Here is a 19,134-nt window from a genome sequence, read left to right as displayed (position 1 = left end):
GTTTTACATGGCAAAGTACCTCACAAATGTTGCCAGCATTAGGAGGGGAAAACCACCGCTGAAATTTTTTTTGATGGTCTGGCCAGGATTCGTACCCAGGCGTTCAGCGTCATAGGCGGACATGCTAACCTCTGCGCTACGGTGGCCTCCTATTTGATTTCATTCCTCGTAATTCTGGATATTTGGAATGTGGACTTTATTAAAATTTCCTTTTTTTACAATACATAAAATCAAAGTCTGCTTTGTGAAAGAGTAAAATAAAACACAAAGTATTTTGAAGTAAAATATATAAATTCATAATGGCCACCACAATACGTTTTGAGATTACACACTTTTGAATGGAAATCGGTATTCACATCAATATTCTGGGTGTTATAATCAAATTGCAATACTGTTATGTCGCATAACCTTTGATAAAGGAAGAAGTGTTTATTAATGAAATTTGTTTCTATCATACATACATAAATATTTAATTTCTCATAAAAACATTCACACTGTTTTTTTTTTTTGTATTTTGTAATAATGTCAAGCTGACTGTTTTGTCCGAAATAATGTGCAATTTTTCCAAAACACAAAACATATGTCAAAAGTTGATATGTAATTAAAATCCATCCAAAAAAGTGATCATTTACAGACACATGACTTTTGTATTTAATTTTCTATGCCAGAAATGGTTGAAGCCGTTCTTTGCCCTATTGTACGTACGTGCGATTTGTATATGTATGTGTCTCCCCATACGAATACATCTGAGTGAAGTGTAAGTGAGTTTGTGTAATTTGCCTTTTGTTTCATGTCCCCGTATATGTGACTGCGTGAAAGCCATTAAAGCTGGCTTTGATGACATCCACTTTTAATTAGATTTTCTCACTGTGACACATTTGTAAAATCCTCTTCACAGTTGCCTGTTAATATCCTTTTGCTGCTTATGTGTATTCGCACACACACATACTAGTGTAAATTCATGCAGTATATCGCAGGCTATTTCGCATCCTTGTGTGCATAAATAGATGGATGAAAGCGCGGTCTTTTGTGAATGAATTTCCGTATTGGAGACGTTCCACATTAGATTTAGTCAAATGGGGACAAATTCTTAAAGTAAAACAGATGCGTGAATTATTTCACATGATATCCTGACCTTTTTATACCCACCAGCAAAGGATAGGAGTGTCATTCAGTTTGCAACATATGGAAATATCCATTTCCAACCCTACAAAGCATATTTCGGATCGTCGTAAAATTCTAAGGCGATTTAACGATGTCCGTGTGTATGTCCGTCTGTCCATCCATCCGTCCGTATGTTAAAATCACGCTATAGCTTTCAAAAATTGAGATATTGAGTTCAAACTTTGCACAGATCCGTATTTCTCTAATACGGCTATATCCAAAAATGGCCAAATCGGACCATATTTGGATATACAATAGCTGTCGTGTAGACTGATCTGTCGATTTGAGTTCTTCAGTCCGTAAAAGCCGCATTTATTATTCGATTTCGCTGAAATTTTAAAAATTGAGTTATTATTAGCCTCCATTCATCGGAAGCGAATATGGTACATATGCCCTATATCTGTTAAGCTGAGACTTGTAAAGGATTTCTCGGCACCTGAATCAAAAATGATACAGATCAGCATATTTTTGGATACAAACCCTATAAATTATATATATGTTTCATCCTCCGTCCGTCTGTTGAAATCATACTACAGTCTTGAAAAATTCATACATTGAGCTGAAATTATGTACAGATAATTTTTTTTTACCATAGGCACGTTAAGTTCGAAGATTGACGATATCAGACTATATCCTAATAAAGCCCCCACCACCGAAGGATGGGGGTATATTAATTTTGTCATTCCATTTGCAACAATTCGAAATATCCATTTCCAACCCTATAAAGTATATATATTCTTGATCAGCGTACAAATCTAAGATGATCTAGCAATGTCCGTCCGTCTGCCACAGTCTTTAAAATAAAGATATTGAGCTGAAACTTTGCAGAGATTCTTTTTTTTTTTTTTTGTCCATTAGCAGGTTAAGTTCCAAGATGGACTATATCATACTTTATCTTGATATAGCCCCCATATAGACCGATCTGTCGATTTAGGGCCCATAAAAGACACATTTATTATCCGATTTTGTTGAAATTTGGGACATTGAGTTGTGTTAGGCCCCTTGACATCTTTTGCAATTTGCCATCTTTTGCAATAGCTGCCATATAGACCGGTCTGTCGATTTAAGGTTTTGGCCCATAAAAGGCGCATTTATTGTCCGATGTCGCCAAAATTTGGGACAGTGAGTTAAATTAGGCCCCAAGACATCTTTCTGCAATATGGCACAGGTCTGTCCGGTTTGGATATAACTGCCATATAGACCCATCCCTCGATTTAAGGTCTCACTGTCCCGATGACGCCGAAATTTGTGACAGTGTGTTGTGTTAGGCCTTTTATTTTTTTTTTTATACCCTCCACCATAAGATGGGGGGTATACTAATTTCGTCATTCTGTTTGTAACTACTCGAAATATTCGTCTGAGACCCCATAAAGTATATATATTCTTGATCGTCGCGACATTTTATGTCGATCTAGCCATGTCCGTCCGTCCGTCCGTCTGTCTGTCGAAAGCACGCTAACTTCCGAAGGAGTAAAGCTAGCCGCTTGAAATTCTGCAAAAATACTTCTTATTAGTGTACACAAATAGTGTAGTGTGAACACGAATGTAGTGTGAATACGAATGCAACAAATACTTGCTCTCCTAAAATGGTATCGTTTAAATAAGTTTAAACTAAAAGGAGGTAATGTGGTGCTCATTATAAATTTAAATATTTGGTTGCCCAAAAAGTAATTGCGGATTTTTCATATAGTCGGCGTTGACAAATTTTTTCACAGCTTGTGACTCTGTAATTGCATTCTTTCTTCTGTCAGTTATCAGATGTTACTTTTAGCTTGCTTTAGAAAAAAAGTGTAAAGAAAGTATATTTGATTAAAGTTAATTCTAAGTTTTTTTTAAAAATGCATTTACTTTCTTTTAAAAAATCCGCAATTACTTTTTGGGCAACCCAATATATTCCCGAGGTGGTGGGTATGCAAAGTTCGGCCCGGCTGAATTTGACGCCTTTTTACTTGTTTTTTCTTTAAAGAAAAAATTTGCTTACAGAGTGTTATAACTGGGTGCATTTGTTTGTAACACCCAGAAGAAAGAAAGTTAGACCATTTGATAAGTATACTGATCGAGTTAAAATCACTTTCTAATTTGATTAAGCTTTGCTCGTCTGTCTGTCCATGTTAATTTGTGAACAAAATGCAGGTCGCAATTTTCATCCGATCATCTTCAAATTTGTCACTGATATTACACATTTTTGTTATATATTATCAAAATCGGTTCAGATTTATATTTATCTTTTTTAAGTCAAAATTTCAAGGAAAATTTCTCTATAGAATACATATCAGTACAGAATTCTCTCAAGATAAAATTTTACCCAGACACAATTGGAAATTTGCTTACGACAAAATATACAAGAATTTCTTCTAAAAATAACATTTTAATCAAATTTTTTCAAAGACAAATTTTCAACAAAAATATTTCTAAAGACAGAATTTATAAAAAAATAAAAAAAAAACAGAATTTACAAACAAAATTTCAGTGGAGTTTTTCTAAAAAAAAAATTCTCTATAAATTTTTTCTTTACAAATAAATTTTAGTGAAAGTGAAAGTTTTTTAATCCAAATTTTTGAGATTTTTTAAACGAAATATTATTAGAAATTTCTGAAGTTAATATTTTCATGAAATTTTCTCAAAACAAAATAAAGAAACATTTTCTGAAAAGGTAAACAAAGCATAACATATAACAAAATTATTTCTTACAACTAAGAGCGTGCTAAGTTCGGCCGGGACGAATCTTATATACCCTCCACCACGGATAGCATCTGTCGAGTTCTTTGCGCCGTGTCTCTTTTTAGGCAAACAAAGAATAATGTATAAGAATTGTTATGCTATTGGAGCTATATCAAGCTGTAGTCCGGTTCGGACCATAAATGAATTGAATGCTAAATATTGTAGAAGTCATTGTGTAAAATTTTTATGTCCATTCGGATAAGAATTGCACCTTGTTCGGGCTCAAGAAGAAAAATCATAAGATCGGTTTATATGAGAGCTGTATCGGTTTATATGAGAACTGTATAGATCGATTCAGACCATATTTAACATGTGTATTGAAGGTCATGGGAGAAGCCGATGTTCAAAATTTCAGCCAAATTGGATAATAATTGCGCCCTCTATAGACTTAAGAAGTCATGATCCCAGATGGGTTTGTATGGCAACTATATCAGGTCAAGTATTGATTTGCGACATCATTAGCACAGTTGTTGGAAGTAGTAGCAAAGCACATCATGCAAAATTGGATGAGAATTGCCTCTAGCGGCTCAAGAAGTCAACATCCAAGATCGGTTTATATGGCAGCTATATCGATACATGGTTTTTTCCTCCATATTCATCAGTTGGCGTGCTATGGTATCCAAGATGTAATTACATTGAGGCTCGAAGGTATTCAGCTTTCCACAAGTCAGTCGCATCTCTTTCACTAAGGGACTGGCTTTCGCAATAACGCCAAAAAATGGTTCCATGTCGTAATAAACGAGCAGATTCCATTTAGATGAGACAACATCCACAGATCCGATGTGGTCGAGGTAAATTATGACTTAATTTCTTTCAGTTCTTAATTTCTTTCAGGTAGGCTCCAATTCGTATAGGATCCGATTTAGTACAGCCAATATACATCAAAAGCAGTACCCAAATATATGACATTCCAACCCGTGTTTTCTTATCGACTCTTGTATAGTTTACACGAGTTACCTTAGGACTTTCCTGAACTGGAGGCACGTTCTCTAATGGGCATATCTTATTTATTGGCCTCTTTACTGAACCGGAAGCAGTCTTGACCGTCACCGCCCGCACCAATCTATCCTTTCCAGGATGTGCATCGGTAATCCGCGCTAGAGGCCACCTAGCGGGGTAAGTTTCTACGTTCTTTATAATAACGATTTGACCTTCTTGAAGATTTTTGGTCGATGTTTTCCATTTGTACCTCTGTTGTAGAGTGGTCAAATAATCGTTCGTCCAACTGTTCCAGAAATGCTTCTTCATTTTTTGTATTAGCTTCCATCTATCCATGCAGCCAATATTCTTTTCGTTAATAGACTCTGGAACCTCTATTAACGGACGTCCAATCAAAAAATGACCAGGAGTAAGTACCTCCAATCCGTCAACATCTTTATTCATGCTGCATATAGGCCTTGAGTTTAATACTGCCTATATTTGAGCTAACCTCGAAAATGATCGATTTCCTTTCATCTTTTTAATAAAACGCAGAATATATGCGTAGACTCTTAAGAGTTTATTGAATGAAGAGTATCTTTCTACCAAATCATTCAATAAAGTGGGCGTAACCTTGGTAGAAGTAGTAGAGCAAGTCATAACTTCTGGAGGGGATAAGGACCATTCCTCTCTCGGCAACCGCAGCCACTGGGGACCATACCACCATAAATCTAGCTCTTTTAGCTTATCCGGAGAAACGCCTCTTGACCCTAAGTCTGCTGGGTTTTCTTTCGACTTAACATGACGCCACTGCGCCTGAGGCACCAAATTTCTAATGCCTTCTACTCGCGTTCTTATGAATTTGTTCTTATTTTTGTTATTTAGTATCCAAGCTAAGGTTATTGTTGAATCACTCCAGGCATAGACTTCTATATTTCCTTCAACAATGTGTATAATCTTTTTCAATAGCCTTGCAAGCAAAAAGGCTGCTGACAACTGTAATTTAGGCAGAGTCTTTTTGTTTTTAATTGGGTTTACTTTACTCTTTGCAGCTAGCAGAGAGACACCTTTATCGGTTGTAACATATACCACAGCAGCATAAGCCTTCTCTGATGCATCAGCAAATTCCAAAATTTTAATATTATTTTTGGAAGAAGTGTTCAGCCATCTGGGTATTTGCACGTCTTGTAGAGATGAAATTCGTGTTACAAAATCTTTCCAGCTGCTTTCTAATTCTCCATTTAGTTTCTCGTCCCATGACATCTCTAGCAACCACAAGCTCTGAATAAATAATTTTGCCGTTATTATAACTGATGTTACCAGTCCAAGCGGTCCAAATAGATATGATAGAGCTAATCTTTTCGTTGTAACATCAGATGAGTACTTTGATATCTTGAAACGAAAATCATCTTCTTTAGGTTTCCACTGCAGTCCTAATGTTTTTACATTAGTATTTTCCTCAATGCTAATTATTTCATTCTCCTTGTCTTCATTAGATGATTTTATGATGAGCTCGCTATTCGAACACCATTTTCTTAGATGGAATCCATATCTGTCTAGATGCTGTGATATTATTTGTCGAAGCTGAAGACACTCCTCTATCGTATCTGCGCCAGTCAGAAGATCGTCCATGTAAAAATCTTCTTCGATTATCTTCTGCACCTGCATATTCGAACATTCTTTCGCTATTTCATTGAAAGTCCTTACTGCCAGGAACGGAGCACTAGCTGTTCCAAACGTTACAGTTGTTAGCTGATATTCTTTGATTTCGTTTTTCATATCTTTCCGCCAGAGAACATGTTGATACTGTTGACTTCCTTCATCCACAAATATCTGCCGGTACATCTTTTCGACATTTGACGATATAACATACTTCTTCAAACGAAAGTTGACTAGGATGTCGAAAACGTCCCTCTGCAATCGTGGCCCACGTACATGACATCATTTAGACTTCGACCATTAGTTGTCACAGCGGATGCGTCGAATACTACTCTGACTTTTGTAGTCAAACTATCCTCTCGAATAACAGCTTGATGTGGTAAATAATATTTACCGCTGTGAATCTGCTTTACCTGCTTCATGTGCCCTAGTGTGATATATTCTTCCATAATCCTTGCATATTCATTTTTCATGGCACTATCCTTGCTCAACCTTTTTTCAAGGCTAATGAGTCTCGCTGCTGCCTGTTTATATGATCCTCCCAGTGCTTTGTCTTCTTTAAATGGGATTTGCACTATAAAACGCCCGGCAGCATTTCTTTTCGTTGTAGCAGCATACATTTCCAAACATTTATCCTCATCGTTTGCAACCATGTCAATATCCAACTCTTCAGCCTTCCAAAACCTTTCTATCTCTGTAGTGACATTGACACCCGTCTTCGCTACTGGTGCTTGAACAGTTAACGGACCAGATAACATCAACCCCACCTTCCTATTTTGCCCCAACATTCCATTCTTTTTATGTATGCCATTTTTGAGTATCTCGACATACACATCGCCGCCAAGCACCATGTCTATCCTTTCATTCTTGTAATAGTTGGGATCAGCCAATTCAAAGTTTTTCCATACGTGCTTATTGTGGACGAAGGAAGAATCCAAATGAACAGATGCAAGAGCTGGTAAAACAAGCGATTCGACTTCGAACGAAAAGCTGCCGGGGAACCTTGGCTGGATTTCGATAATAACTTTGGTTTTTGCAATTCCCACCAAATTGTCTCCAAGTCCATGCAACTCCATATTGGTTTTTTCTCTAGGGATTTGAAGTATCTGGGCTGCTTCTTCTCTTAAAAATGTAGACTGCGATCCTTGGTTCACTAAAGCTTTCAAGGTTACCATCTCTCCATGTACATTCTTCACTTGTACCTGGGCTGTTGCAAGCAGGACACTCTTTGTCCCATTGGTTACACATGTGGTCGACGTTTTCGGGAAATGTAGCAGCGTATGATGTCTAAATCCACACGTTGCGCGCGTTATGTTACTTTCGCATCGAGTATTTTGGTTATGACTTAGGCACTTTTGACAGATCTTGGTTGATTTAAGCCCTGACAGTCGGTCTGGCACTGATAATCTCAAGAAAGTTCGGCACTCCTCGGTTAAGTGTCCATATTTTTTACAATAGAGACGCTTATTTTTATCTGTATACACCACCATACTTTTGTAGACTGCTGCGGCCGGTGATTGTAGTTGCTATTGAATTTTTTCGACCCGGCTGCTACCAAATTGTTGTACCGCTCCTCTAAGAATTCCAAGACATCTTTAAGTTCCTGGATTTCTTTTGATTTTCTTGTATGCTGCTCGTACAGTAACAAGCCTTCCTTGTCTAGTTTACGGATTATTACCCGAGCTATTACCGCATCAAAGTTTTCTATGTTGCACTTCATCGCTTTTAATGCTTGAACACATTCTATTGTAGTGTCCAACAATCCTTTTATTTGTTTGGAGATTTCGCTAGTAACATTAGGCTGATCAAACAAACGATCTAATATTGTCTGGAATAAGATCCTCTTATTTCCATAGCGTTGGTTTAGAATTTCCCACGCTGGTTGGTAATTGCTTCCATCGGCTGGCAAATGTTTTATGATTTTCGATGCTTTTCCTTTGACATGTGCCTTTAAATAATACATTTTTTCGACGTCTGCTAAGCTTTCAACATCATGTATTAGCTTTTTATATAGGTCGTGAAATGGCGACCATTCTTCTATTTTTCCATAGAAATCTGGAATTTTAATGCTATCCAACTTTATTGGACTTTTTAAATCGGAGTTTTTAATTTTTTCCAATTTTAATAACAGCTTATTTGTATACTCTGTACAACGCTGCTCTGCGTAGTCGATTTCCGCTAAGACGCTCCTTCATGATTCTATGTGGCGCAAAAACAGCTCCTGGGAGAATTTTTTGATCTGCTCCATTTGGACACCCATCACATTCCTTGCTTCTTCCAGCAAGCATTTATCATTAAGTTGGTCCAAATTTTTTAAGGTGATGTTGAACTTGCAGATAAGATTTCTAATCCATTCCGCATATATCAAGTTTTGATTTCCAGCTCCTATCTCTTCTAATAGAGCTGACGGCTGTATATTGAATTCCGGAGTCTTACTTACGCTAACTTCACTCTTCTCAGGTTCCGTTATTTTTTTTTTTCTATGGCTGCATAAATCTCATTTACTATGGCATTTATATGTCCATAATAATTTTTGGCGAAATATTCATCATCGTTGATTCCAATTGCCGTTAACTTATCATGGTTGTCGGAAAACTCCTTCCAGAGTCCATCCAATTGACTTCTGTAGTTTTCTTTAACTACAGATCTTGCCGTTTCTTTAATGCAGCTTTGCTTTATTTTAACAATAAAATCGCCGAGTTGTCTCTGGCGCAAATAGAGCTCCATTCGGCCCATCTTCGTTTTCTTGGTAATTGCTGCTTTTTATTTATGTGCGGTCTCTTTCTTTTAATTCGCTGTTAAAGCCGCGAATTACGCTTCTTCACTGCTTTCTTCTTTCTCAGTGGTTATTTAAAATCCGTTGTTTAAGCCACGGACCACGCTTCTTCACTGTTATTATTTCTCAGTGTGTTTTCCTTTTTTAATAAACAATTTTAATTTAATTGTTTTTTTGTAAGACCAAATCATACATGAGTAAACCTACACTTCTTTTTGAGTGTAAGATTTATACTCTGTTTTACTTCTCGTTGTTCAAAGCCACGAGGACGCTTTTTACTGATTTTTATACCCTCCACCATAAGATGGGGGGTATACTAATTTCGTCATTCTGTTTGTAACTACTCGAAATATTCGTCTGAGACCCCATAAAGTATATATATTCTTGATCGTCGTGAAATTTTATGTCGATCTAGCAATGTCCGTCCGTCTGTCCGTCCGTCCGTCCGTCCGTCTGTCTGTCGAAAGCACGCTAACTTCCGAAGGAGTAAAGCTAGCAGCTTGAAATTTTGCACAAATACTTCGTATTAGTGTAGGTCGGTTGGTATTGTAAATGGGCCATATCGGTCCATGTTTTGATATAGCTGCCATATAAACCGATCTTGGGTCTTGACTTCTTAAGCCTCTAGAGTGCGCAATTCTTATCCGATTGAAATGAAATTTTGCACGACGTATTTTGTTATGATATCCAACAACTGTGCCAAGTATGGTTCAAATCGGTCCATAACCTGATATAGCTGCCATATAAACCGATCTTGGGTCTTGACTTCTTGAGCCTCTAGAGTGCGCAATTCTTATCCGATTGAAATGAAATTTTGCACCAAGTGTTTTGTTATGACATCCAACAACTGTGCCAAGTATGGTTCAAATCGGTCAATAACCTGATATAGCTGCCATATAAACCGATCTTGGGTCTTGACTTCTTGAGCCTCTAGAGTGCGCAATTCTCATCCGATTGGGATGAAATTTTGCACGACGTGTTTTGTTATGATATCCAACAACTGTGCCAAAAATGGTTCAAATCGGTTCATAACCTGATATAGCTGCCATATAAACCGATCTGGGATCTTGACTTCTTGAGCCTCTAGAGGTCGCAATTGTTATCCGATTTGCCTGAAATTTTGTACGACGGATCCTCTCATGACCATCAACATACGTGTTTATTATGGTCTGAATCGGTCCATAGCCCGATACAGCTCCCATATAAATCGATCTCTCTATTTTACTTCTTGAGCCCACAAAGGGCGCAATTCTTATTCGAATTGGCTGACATTTTACACAGGTCTCCAACATATAATTTAATTGTGGTCCAAACCGGACCATGTCTTGATATCGCTCTAATAGCAGAGCAAATCTTTTCTTATATCCTTTTTTTGCCTAAGAAGAGATGCCGGGAAAAGAACTCGACATATGCGATCCATGGTGGAGGGTATATAAGATTCGGCCCGGCCGAACTTAGCACGCTTTTACTTGTTATTACTCAGATTTTTTTTGACAATTTTTTTTTTTTAATTGTTTGAAAGGCCTAGTTCCATTGAGTTTCTTACCACTGGTGGGGGAAAACTTATTTTTTCGAAGGACCAAATGCTTAAACGAATATAAACTACACATTCAAGTGCTCTGTTAATACTGAATTTTATTTGTCAATGTTCTATCACTAGAACTCTTGAAAATCTTAAAATAAACTAGAACGAGATACCCAAGCAGTGATATATTCGTTCGTTCTTATCTTCTATTTTTATACCCTCCACCATAAGATGGGGGGTATACTAATTTCGTCATTCTGATTGTAACTACTCGAAATATTCGTCTGAGACCCCATAAAGTATATATATTCTTGATCGTCGTGAAATTTTATGTCGATCTAGCCATGTCCGTCCGTCCGTCCGTCTGTCTGTCGAAAGCACGCTAACTTCCGAAGGAGCAAAGCTAGCCGCTTGAAATCTTGCACAAATACTTCTTATTAGTGTAGGTCAGTTGGTATTGTAAATGGGCCATATCGGTCCATGTTTTGACATAGCTGCCATATAAACCGATCTTGGGTCTTGACTCCTTGAGCCTCTAGAGTGCGCAATTCTTATCCGATTGGGATGAAATTTTGCACGACGTATTTTGTTATGATATCCACCAACTGTGCTAAGTATGGTTCAAATCGGTCCATAATCTGATATAGCTGCCATATAAACCGATCTTGGGTCTTGACTTCTTGAGTCTCTAGAGTGCGCAATTCTTATCCGATTTGAATGAATTTTGGCACGTCGTGTTTTGTTATAATATCCAACAACTGTGCCAAGTATGGTTCAAATCGGTCCATAACCTGATATAGCTGCCATATAAACCGATCTTGGGTCTTGATTTCTTGAGCCTCTAGAGTGTGCAATTCTTATCCGATTGGAATGAAATTTTGCACGACGTGTTTTGTTATAATATCCAACAACTGTGCCAAGTATGGTTCAAATTGGTTCATAACCTGATATAGCTGCCATATAAACCGATCTTGGGTCTTGACTTCTTGAGCCTCTAGAGGGCGCAATTCTTATCCGATTTGAATGAATTTTGGCACGACGTGTTTTGTTATAATATCCAACAACTGTGCCAAGCATGGTTCAAATCGGTCCATAACCTGATATAGCTGCCATATAAACCGATCTTGGGTCTTGACTTCTTGAGCCTCTAGAGGGCGCAATTCTTATCCGATTGGAATGAAATTTTGTACGACGGATTCTCTCATGACCATCAACATACGTGTTTATTATGGTCAGAATCGGTCTATAGCCCGATACAGCTCCCATATAAATCGATCTCTCTATTTTACTTCTTGAGCCCCCAAAGGGTGCAATTCTTATTCGAATTGGCTGACATTTTATACAGGTCTCCAACATATAATTTAGTTGTGGTCCAAACCGGACCTTATCTTGATATCGCTCTAATAGCGGGGCAAATCTTTTCTTATATCCCGTTTTGCCTAAAAAGAGATGCCGGGAAAAAAACTCGACAAATGCGATCCATGGTGGAGGGTATATAAGATTCGGCCCGGCCGAACTAAGCACGCTTTTACTTGTTTTTACTATCCTAAGTACACACGCGCTCTAATCTCATTGCTATCCTGAGTAAACATGCGCACACATGCGTGTTTATGACTCAGTAAAAGGGTCAGCGTAATAGTGATTAGCATTAAGAAGATATAAAGCACTTTTGCTGTATCTTTCTGATGTCTTTTTCTCTATTCCTAAACAGCACCCAAACATGTGTTCATAGTTTTATGAACAACAAGATTTAAGAGTTGATTGGAGGGCACGTCCCACAGTCGTAAAATCTTGGGAATAAATTTACAACTTTTGAACGGATAAAGATATGTATTCGAAACTTGGCACAATAAGTGCTGAGATGGTTTCCAATAAATTTGGAGACATTTGTAGGTCCAGGGGCTGATACGGGGCTCGAATTTTGGTCATCTTGGGCATTTAAAATTTGAAAGTGCTACCAAATTAGCATTTATAGTCCGATCGTCGTGATTCTTCTTGCTAAATAAAATCCAATATATAAAATAAAATCCAATACAATAACATACATACGTACCGAAATATCCCAAATGGTGTATAATATATCGAAGATACAAATTGGTATTTTTGAACTTACAGGACTATTTCTTAAACGGTTGCAAAACTGACTACGTCATTGGAAAGGTTAAAAAATGCCCGAATAATAAAAAATGGATATAGATAGATATTCCTACTAAAAGTTATACGATTTACAACTTAAAATTTGCGAAAAAAAAATTAATTACCAATTGTGATGCAAATATTACTGAAAATCTAAAATACAAGTAAAAACGTGTAAAGTTCGGCCCTACCGATCTTTGGATACCCACCATCACAGGTAAATTAACCATCCTCTTTTATAACAACTGTACTACCATAAGCATTGTGATATGCAAATCGGGGCTGGTCTGAATTATATTTGATTAAGGTCTCGAGAACTCTTATACAAATCCGTTTTTTTATTGGATTAAGACCAAAAATTGGAAGATCGGTATAAATGGCAGCTATATCTAAATATAGTCTGATCTGGACCATGTGCTGGTCGGATGACGGGAGGCTTTAATCAACTCACTGTTTCAAATTTCAGCGAAGTCGGGTAATAATTGCGCTTTTTATGGGTTAAGATCCTACATGGGCAGATCGGTCTATATGGCAGCTATATCTAAAAATACTCTGATCTGAAACATATTTAGGTCGGATGTCGGGAGACTAAGAAAAGCTTACCATTTAAATTTTCGGCGAAATCGGGTAATTATTGCGGCTTCTATGGGCTTAAGATCCTACATCGGCAGATCGTGAACAGGCAGATTTCAGATTTCTGTGGGTTAACACTCGAACCCTAGGTTTAGCCCGGTCGTTTGCTATTTCCAAGACCCTTTAGGTCTTTCTGCAAAGCTGATTCGGGTTGTCTGCATATAAGACGGGCTCGAAACCCTTCTCAAACAGCATCGGTAATAGGTTAATTATGGTGACCACCCATAGAAGTGTATATTAAATGCCCCCTGTGACATGCCCTGTGTCACTTTCACCTTTTCTTTACCTTTTAAATTTCATGGCTTAGGCAATATTTCTATACAATGTGTGTGTACAGTCGGCCTCTTGTATCATATACAGGACATCGTAATATCTTCAAATTACGTTGAAATTTTACAGAATTGTGTCCTAACGTTATCTGAAGCCTGAATGTAAGTCAGATATATTTTTCAACTGGATAAGAGCCTTAAGCACACTTCCTAATGCAGACAACCCTGGTATAGAAGCAATATAATGTCTGTACTGGAGTGGCCCCCAAAGTCTCCGAGTCTTAATTCGATTGAAAGTATCTGGAATATCATTAACACTCAAATAAGAGAAATATATCCGTCCAACTCAAATGCATTTTAGTCACTCATTTAAGCTTCTTAGTTAGTAATAAAACTTTCGATATCACAGAACTGAACCTCTATGAACTGACTCTATGCCTAGGATGATCTAAGTCCTATTTAAACACAAGATATCGTTAAGTAACTAGTAAGCCATCAGAACGCAATTTGGCTACATTTTCAACTCAAAACTTGCCTTCCTTTCCTAATTTTGCAGTTTTTCGTTTGAAACCCTGTTTAGATTTCTAAACATGGGATATTAGTTGATGTGTGTCATGGAAATGTTTTAGCCTTGAGAACGAATAGATAAGATACTTTCCATTTTTTGTTTATTTTCATGAGGAACCCTCGTGTTTCTGTATTCCCTCAGTTTAGCTGCACCAAGGCAACCAAAAACCCCACACGAGCTGCTAAGTCAGCGCATTGGACACCTTATTCTAGACACCTTATTCATTTGGTTGCACCCAAACCAACTACTTACAACCATTCATGGGAAACCTTCATGCTCCCGTATTCCCACAAGTAACACGAGCCGCCTATTCAACACCCCACTACAGGTTAATAGCCCAATATTCTACACGGGCCACTGTGTCAGCAAGAAATGCAATGGCAACGTTGGCAGAGCGACAGCGGCGCAACATAATGTGGTGGCTTAGTTTTAAGTAACAGCATTATTGTAAGCTCAGTTTTTAACTCATACTCAATGAATAAAGTTTAATCCATTCATTAAAAATAATTTATATAAGGATGAGATTTTGAAGAAATAAATGAGTATCAAAAAAGTACTCCGGGATTAAATTCGTTTTATTCATTTGGTCCTTCGAACCGGATTTGAACCAGTGACCTATGGGTTGTTAAAACGGCCCATACACAAGTTATGCCCGCTGGAGATATTCGCTAATGGTGGTGAAAAGGAAGCCGACATTGAAGTGTCGCAGACATATATTTGCAAATTACCTCAAAAAAGAAAAATAAACGTAGCAATGATGTTATGGATGATCATGGCAATGATGGCAAGTGTTCAATCGATGTCAACCTCAATTACCGGCGGTGCGATAAAAGAATTGGGAAATGACACAATCATTTATATGGATAAAATTGGCAAAATCAACCGAGTAACATCGTCATGGAACCTTATGACATATTTCGATCTGCACGGGTATTTTGTCACGGTGAATCATCTGGATAAGGGTCTAGAAGCGTGTAAATCATTATGTGTTCGGCTGAGATCGTTCGAGCAGCAGTGCGACACGCAGATGGATATTATGACGAACAGACTGAACACTATAGATGAGAACCACTTGTTACTCTCACACAAAAAACGTCAACGAAATAAAAGGGCTCCTTTAGAGTTTGTTGGGTCTCTTTTCCACATTCTTTTCGGAGTAATGGATGCGGACGACAGAGAGAGTATGGAAGCAAATATGAAAAATGTACTTGAAAATCAGCACAACTTGAAATATTTGGCTGAGAAGCAAACGTCTGTGGTGGAAGCAACGCTTAATGTGCTGAAAAAGACCACGGATGAAATAAATGGACAGTTTAAAGAGCTGAATGAGAAGGTGCAAAACATAAGTCAGATGCTGAACACTGACTATTCCCTCTTCAAAAAGGCGATGGACTTCTTCGCGGTAGCCGATCAACTTAGCAGCTTGTTTACTGAAGTGGAACATATTCAAGCCAGGGTAATTGGCTTATTAATTGACATCAACCATGGAAAAGTAAATCCAAATTTAGTACGGCCAAACCAGTTGCAGGCAGAGGTGATGAAAATAAAGGATCAGCTACCTAAAGGACTAAGGTTGCCTGGTGAGAAGGACAATGTGTTGCAGGCAATATACAAGGTGATGACGGCGCATGGTCTGCTGGTGGAAGAAAAATTAGTGATTGACGTGCAGATTCCCTTGGTAGAAAAATCATCAGCAGAAATATTCCGCGTCGTACCACTGCCGATGGTGAGAAACGGAACCGCAATGGTAGCAGCTTTAAGACAGCAGTTCCTGGCCTACAACTATGAAATGGATGCTTATCATCTACTGTCGCAGTCATTGATGAACCAATGTCAGCTAACTGGTGAAGATGAATTTCTTTGCAGAGGCAACTGGGCCTGGGAAGACGCCAACGATCATTCATGTGAGCTAGCAGCGCTTAAGCCAACAAGTAAATATGGCTGCCAGTTTTTGAAGACTCAGAACAGGAATTTTTGGATTGAGCTGAAGACAAGAGGGTCATGGTTGTTTAAAACTAAAGATCAAGTTTCGGCCCATATTCTATGTGCTGAGCGCACTAAAGGAGTATTTGAATTACCAGGCCTAGGTATCATCACTCTCCAGCCTGGGTGTACTGCTAGGATTGGACGAACCGTATTAACTGCGTCACAAGAAGCAAAAACTGAGATGTCCTATAATTCCACATCATATATCTTGAGAGAGGTGAAGGACATAGCGATGGTGGACGAGCTAAACTACAATAAAATCGATCATTCGTCAACGATTCAAGGATTGGAGGAAGAAATTAAAATGATGAAGGCGAATCCGATCCACCTTAAGGAGCTATCATGGCATCACATCAGTGGTCATATTTCACTAATCTTAATAATATTATTTTTAAGTTATGTAATCTATAAGTATTTAACAAGAGAAAGTAACATAGTTGTTGTTCGTCCTCGGGATGTTTAGATTTTGACATATATATTTGAATTACAGTCCATTTTGCTGAATTTTTACAGTTTATAAGTAGAGCTATTTCATAATTAGTTTTGGCCGCCCGCAGAATGTTTAGATTTCTAAACATGGGATATTAGTTGATGTGTGTCATGGAAATGTTTTAGCCTTGAGAACGAATAGATAAGATACTTTCCATTTTTTGTTTATTTTCATGAGGAACCCTCGTGTTTCTGTATTCCCTCAGTTTAGCTGCACCAAGGCAACCAAAAACCCCACACGAGCTGCTAAGTCAGCGCATTGGACACCTTATTCTAGACACCTTATTCATTTGGTTGCACCCAAACCAACTACTTACAACCATTCATGGGAAACCTTCATGCTCCCGTATTCCCACAAGTAACACGAGCCGCCTATTCAACACCCCACTACAGGTTAATAGCCCAATATTCTACACGGGCCACTGTGTCAGCAAGAAATGCAATGGCAACGTTGGCAGAGCGACAGCGGCGCAACATAATGTGGTGGCTTAGTTTTAAGTAACAGCATTATTGTAAGCTCAGTTTTTAACTCATACTCAATGAATAAAGTTTAATCCATTCATTAAAAATAATTTATATAAGGATGAGATTTTGAAGAAATAAATGAGTATCAAAAAAGTACTCCGGGATTAAATTCGTTTTATTCAACCCAAAAGTGTCTTTATTGTGTAAATTTATATACACACAACCATAGGATCGGGGTATACTAATCTAGTCATTCATGGTCGTCACACCTCGAAATATTCGTCTAAGACCCCAAAAAGTATATATATTCTTGATCCACTCGGCGTTCTGAATCGATCTAGCCATGTCCGTCCGTCCGTCTGTCAAAGTCACGTTAGTGATCAAGAGTATAAAGCTAGCCGGTTGAAATTTTGCGCAGATACTTAATATTGATGTAGGTCGATATCCCCATTAAATGGTCATATCGATTAAGATTTAGATATAGCCCCAAAATAAACCGATTTCGTGGTTTGACTTCTTGAGCTCCTGGAAGCCGCAATTGTGCCAATACGGTCCAAATAGGTCTATAACGTAATATAGCTCCCATATAAACCGATCTCTCGATTTGATTTCTTAAGCCCCTGGAAGCCTCAATTTTTGCCCGATTTGGCTGAAATTTTGCATGTGGCATTATGTTATGATTCCTAACAAATTTACGAAGTACACTAAAAATCGGTCTATAACCTGATATAGCTTCCATATAAACCGATTCGCCCATTTGACTTCTTGAGTCCTTACAAGCCGTAATTTTTGTCCGATTTGGCTGAAATTTTGCATGCGGCATTCTGTTATGATTTCTAACAATTTTGCGAAGTACGATCCAAATCGATATATAACCTGATATAGCTCTTATATAAACCGATCTCTAGATTTGACTTCTTGAGTCCTTACAACACGCAAGTTTCGGCCGATTTGGCTGAAATTTTGCATGTGCTATTCTGATATAATTCCTAAGAACTTTGCGAAGTATTGTTCGAATCGGCGTAGAACCTGATATAGCTCCGATATACACAGATTTCCCGATTTTACTTCTTGAATCCTTTCAAACCGCGACTTCCAACAATTGTTCAAGTACGGTCCAAATCAGTCTACAACCTGATATAGCTCATATAAAGGCCAGTCTATCAATCATTCTTGTTAAGTTCCTAGAAGCTTTAATTTTGGTGTTTTGACAGAAGTTTGGTATGTACAATAGAATAAAATTATGCCCTTCAACTAAAGTTCCCAAGATTCGGCCCGGCCGAACTTAGCACGTTTTTACTTGTTTATTATTCCCTCCACCATAGGATGGGGGTATACTTATTTCATTATTCTTTAATAGTGTAGGTCGGTTGGTATTGTAAATGGGTCAAATCGGTCCATGTTTCGATATAGCTGCCATATAAACCGATCTTGGGTCTTGACTTCTTCCTCTAGAGGGCGCAATTCTCATTCGATTTGACAGAAATTTTGTACAACGGCTTCTCTCATGACCTTCAACATACGGGTCTTATATGGTCTGAATCGATCAATAGTTTGATACAGCTCCCATTTTGCTTCTTGAGCCCCTACCAGGCGTAATTCTTATCCGAATGAACTGAAATTAATCGGTCTATAACTTGATATAGCTCCAATAGCATAACAGTTCTTATTCAATTTTATTTGTTTGCCTAAAAAGAGATACCGCGCATAGAACTCGACAAGAGCGAGCCATGGTGGAGGGTATATAAGATTCGGCCCGGCCGAACTTAGCACGCTCTTACTTGTATTATGTTTTAATTTCAAAAAAAAAAAATCTGACATTTTT

General features: G+C 38.0%; 2 protein-coding genes across 2 annotated transcripts; both read right to left on the bottom strand.

Moving 5' to 3' along the window:
* Positions 1-5,298: 5,298 nt before the first annotated feature.
* On the bottom strand, positions 5,299-6,648 carry LOC131996178 (uncharacterized). The gene has a single exon (XM_059365632.1). It carries the CDS (start codon positions 6,646-6,648, stop codon positions 5,299-5,301), a length of 1,350 nt encoding a protein of 449 aa, XP_059221615.1.
* Positions 6,649-6,695: 47 nt separating this feature from the next.
* On the bottom strand, positions 6,696-7,637 carry LOC131996177 (uncharacterized). Its single transcript, XM_059365631.1, has one exon. It carries the CDS (start codon positions 7,635-7,637, stop codon positions 6,696-6,698), a length of 942 nt encoding a protein of 313 aa, XP_059221614.1.
* Between the last annotated feature and the right edge of the window lie 11,497 nt (positions 7,638-19,134).

The sequence above is a fragment of the Stomoxys calcitrans genome, chromosome 3 (genome assembly GCF_963082655.1).
Source record: "Stomoxys calcitrans chromosome 3, idStoCalc2.1, whole genome shotgun sequence".
Classification (NCBI taxonomy): Eukaryota; Metazoa; Arthropoda; class Insecta; order Diptera; family Muscidae; genus Stomoxys; species Stomoxys calcitrans.
The sequence above is the reverse complement of the archived record's forward strand: the minus strand, read 5'-3'. Positions and strand labels throughout refer to the sequence as shown.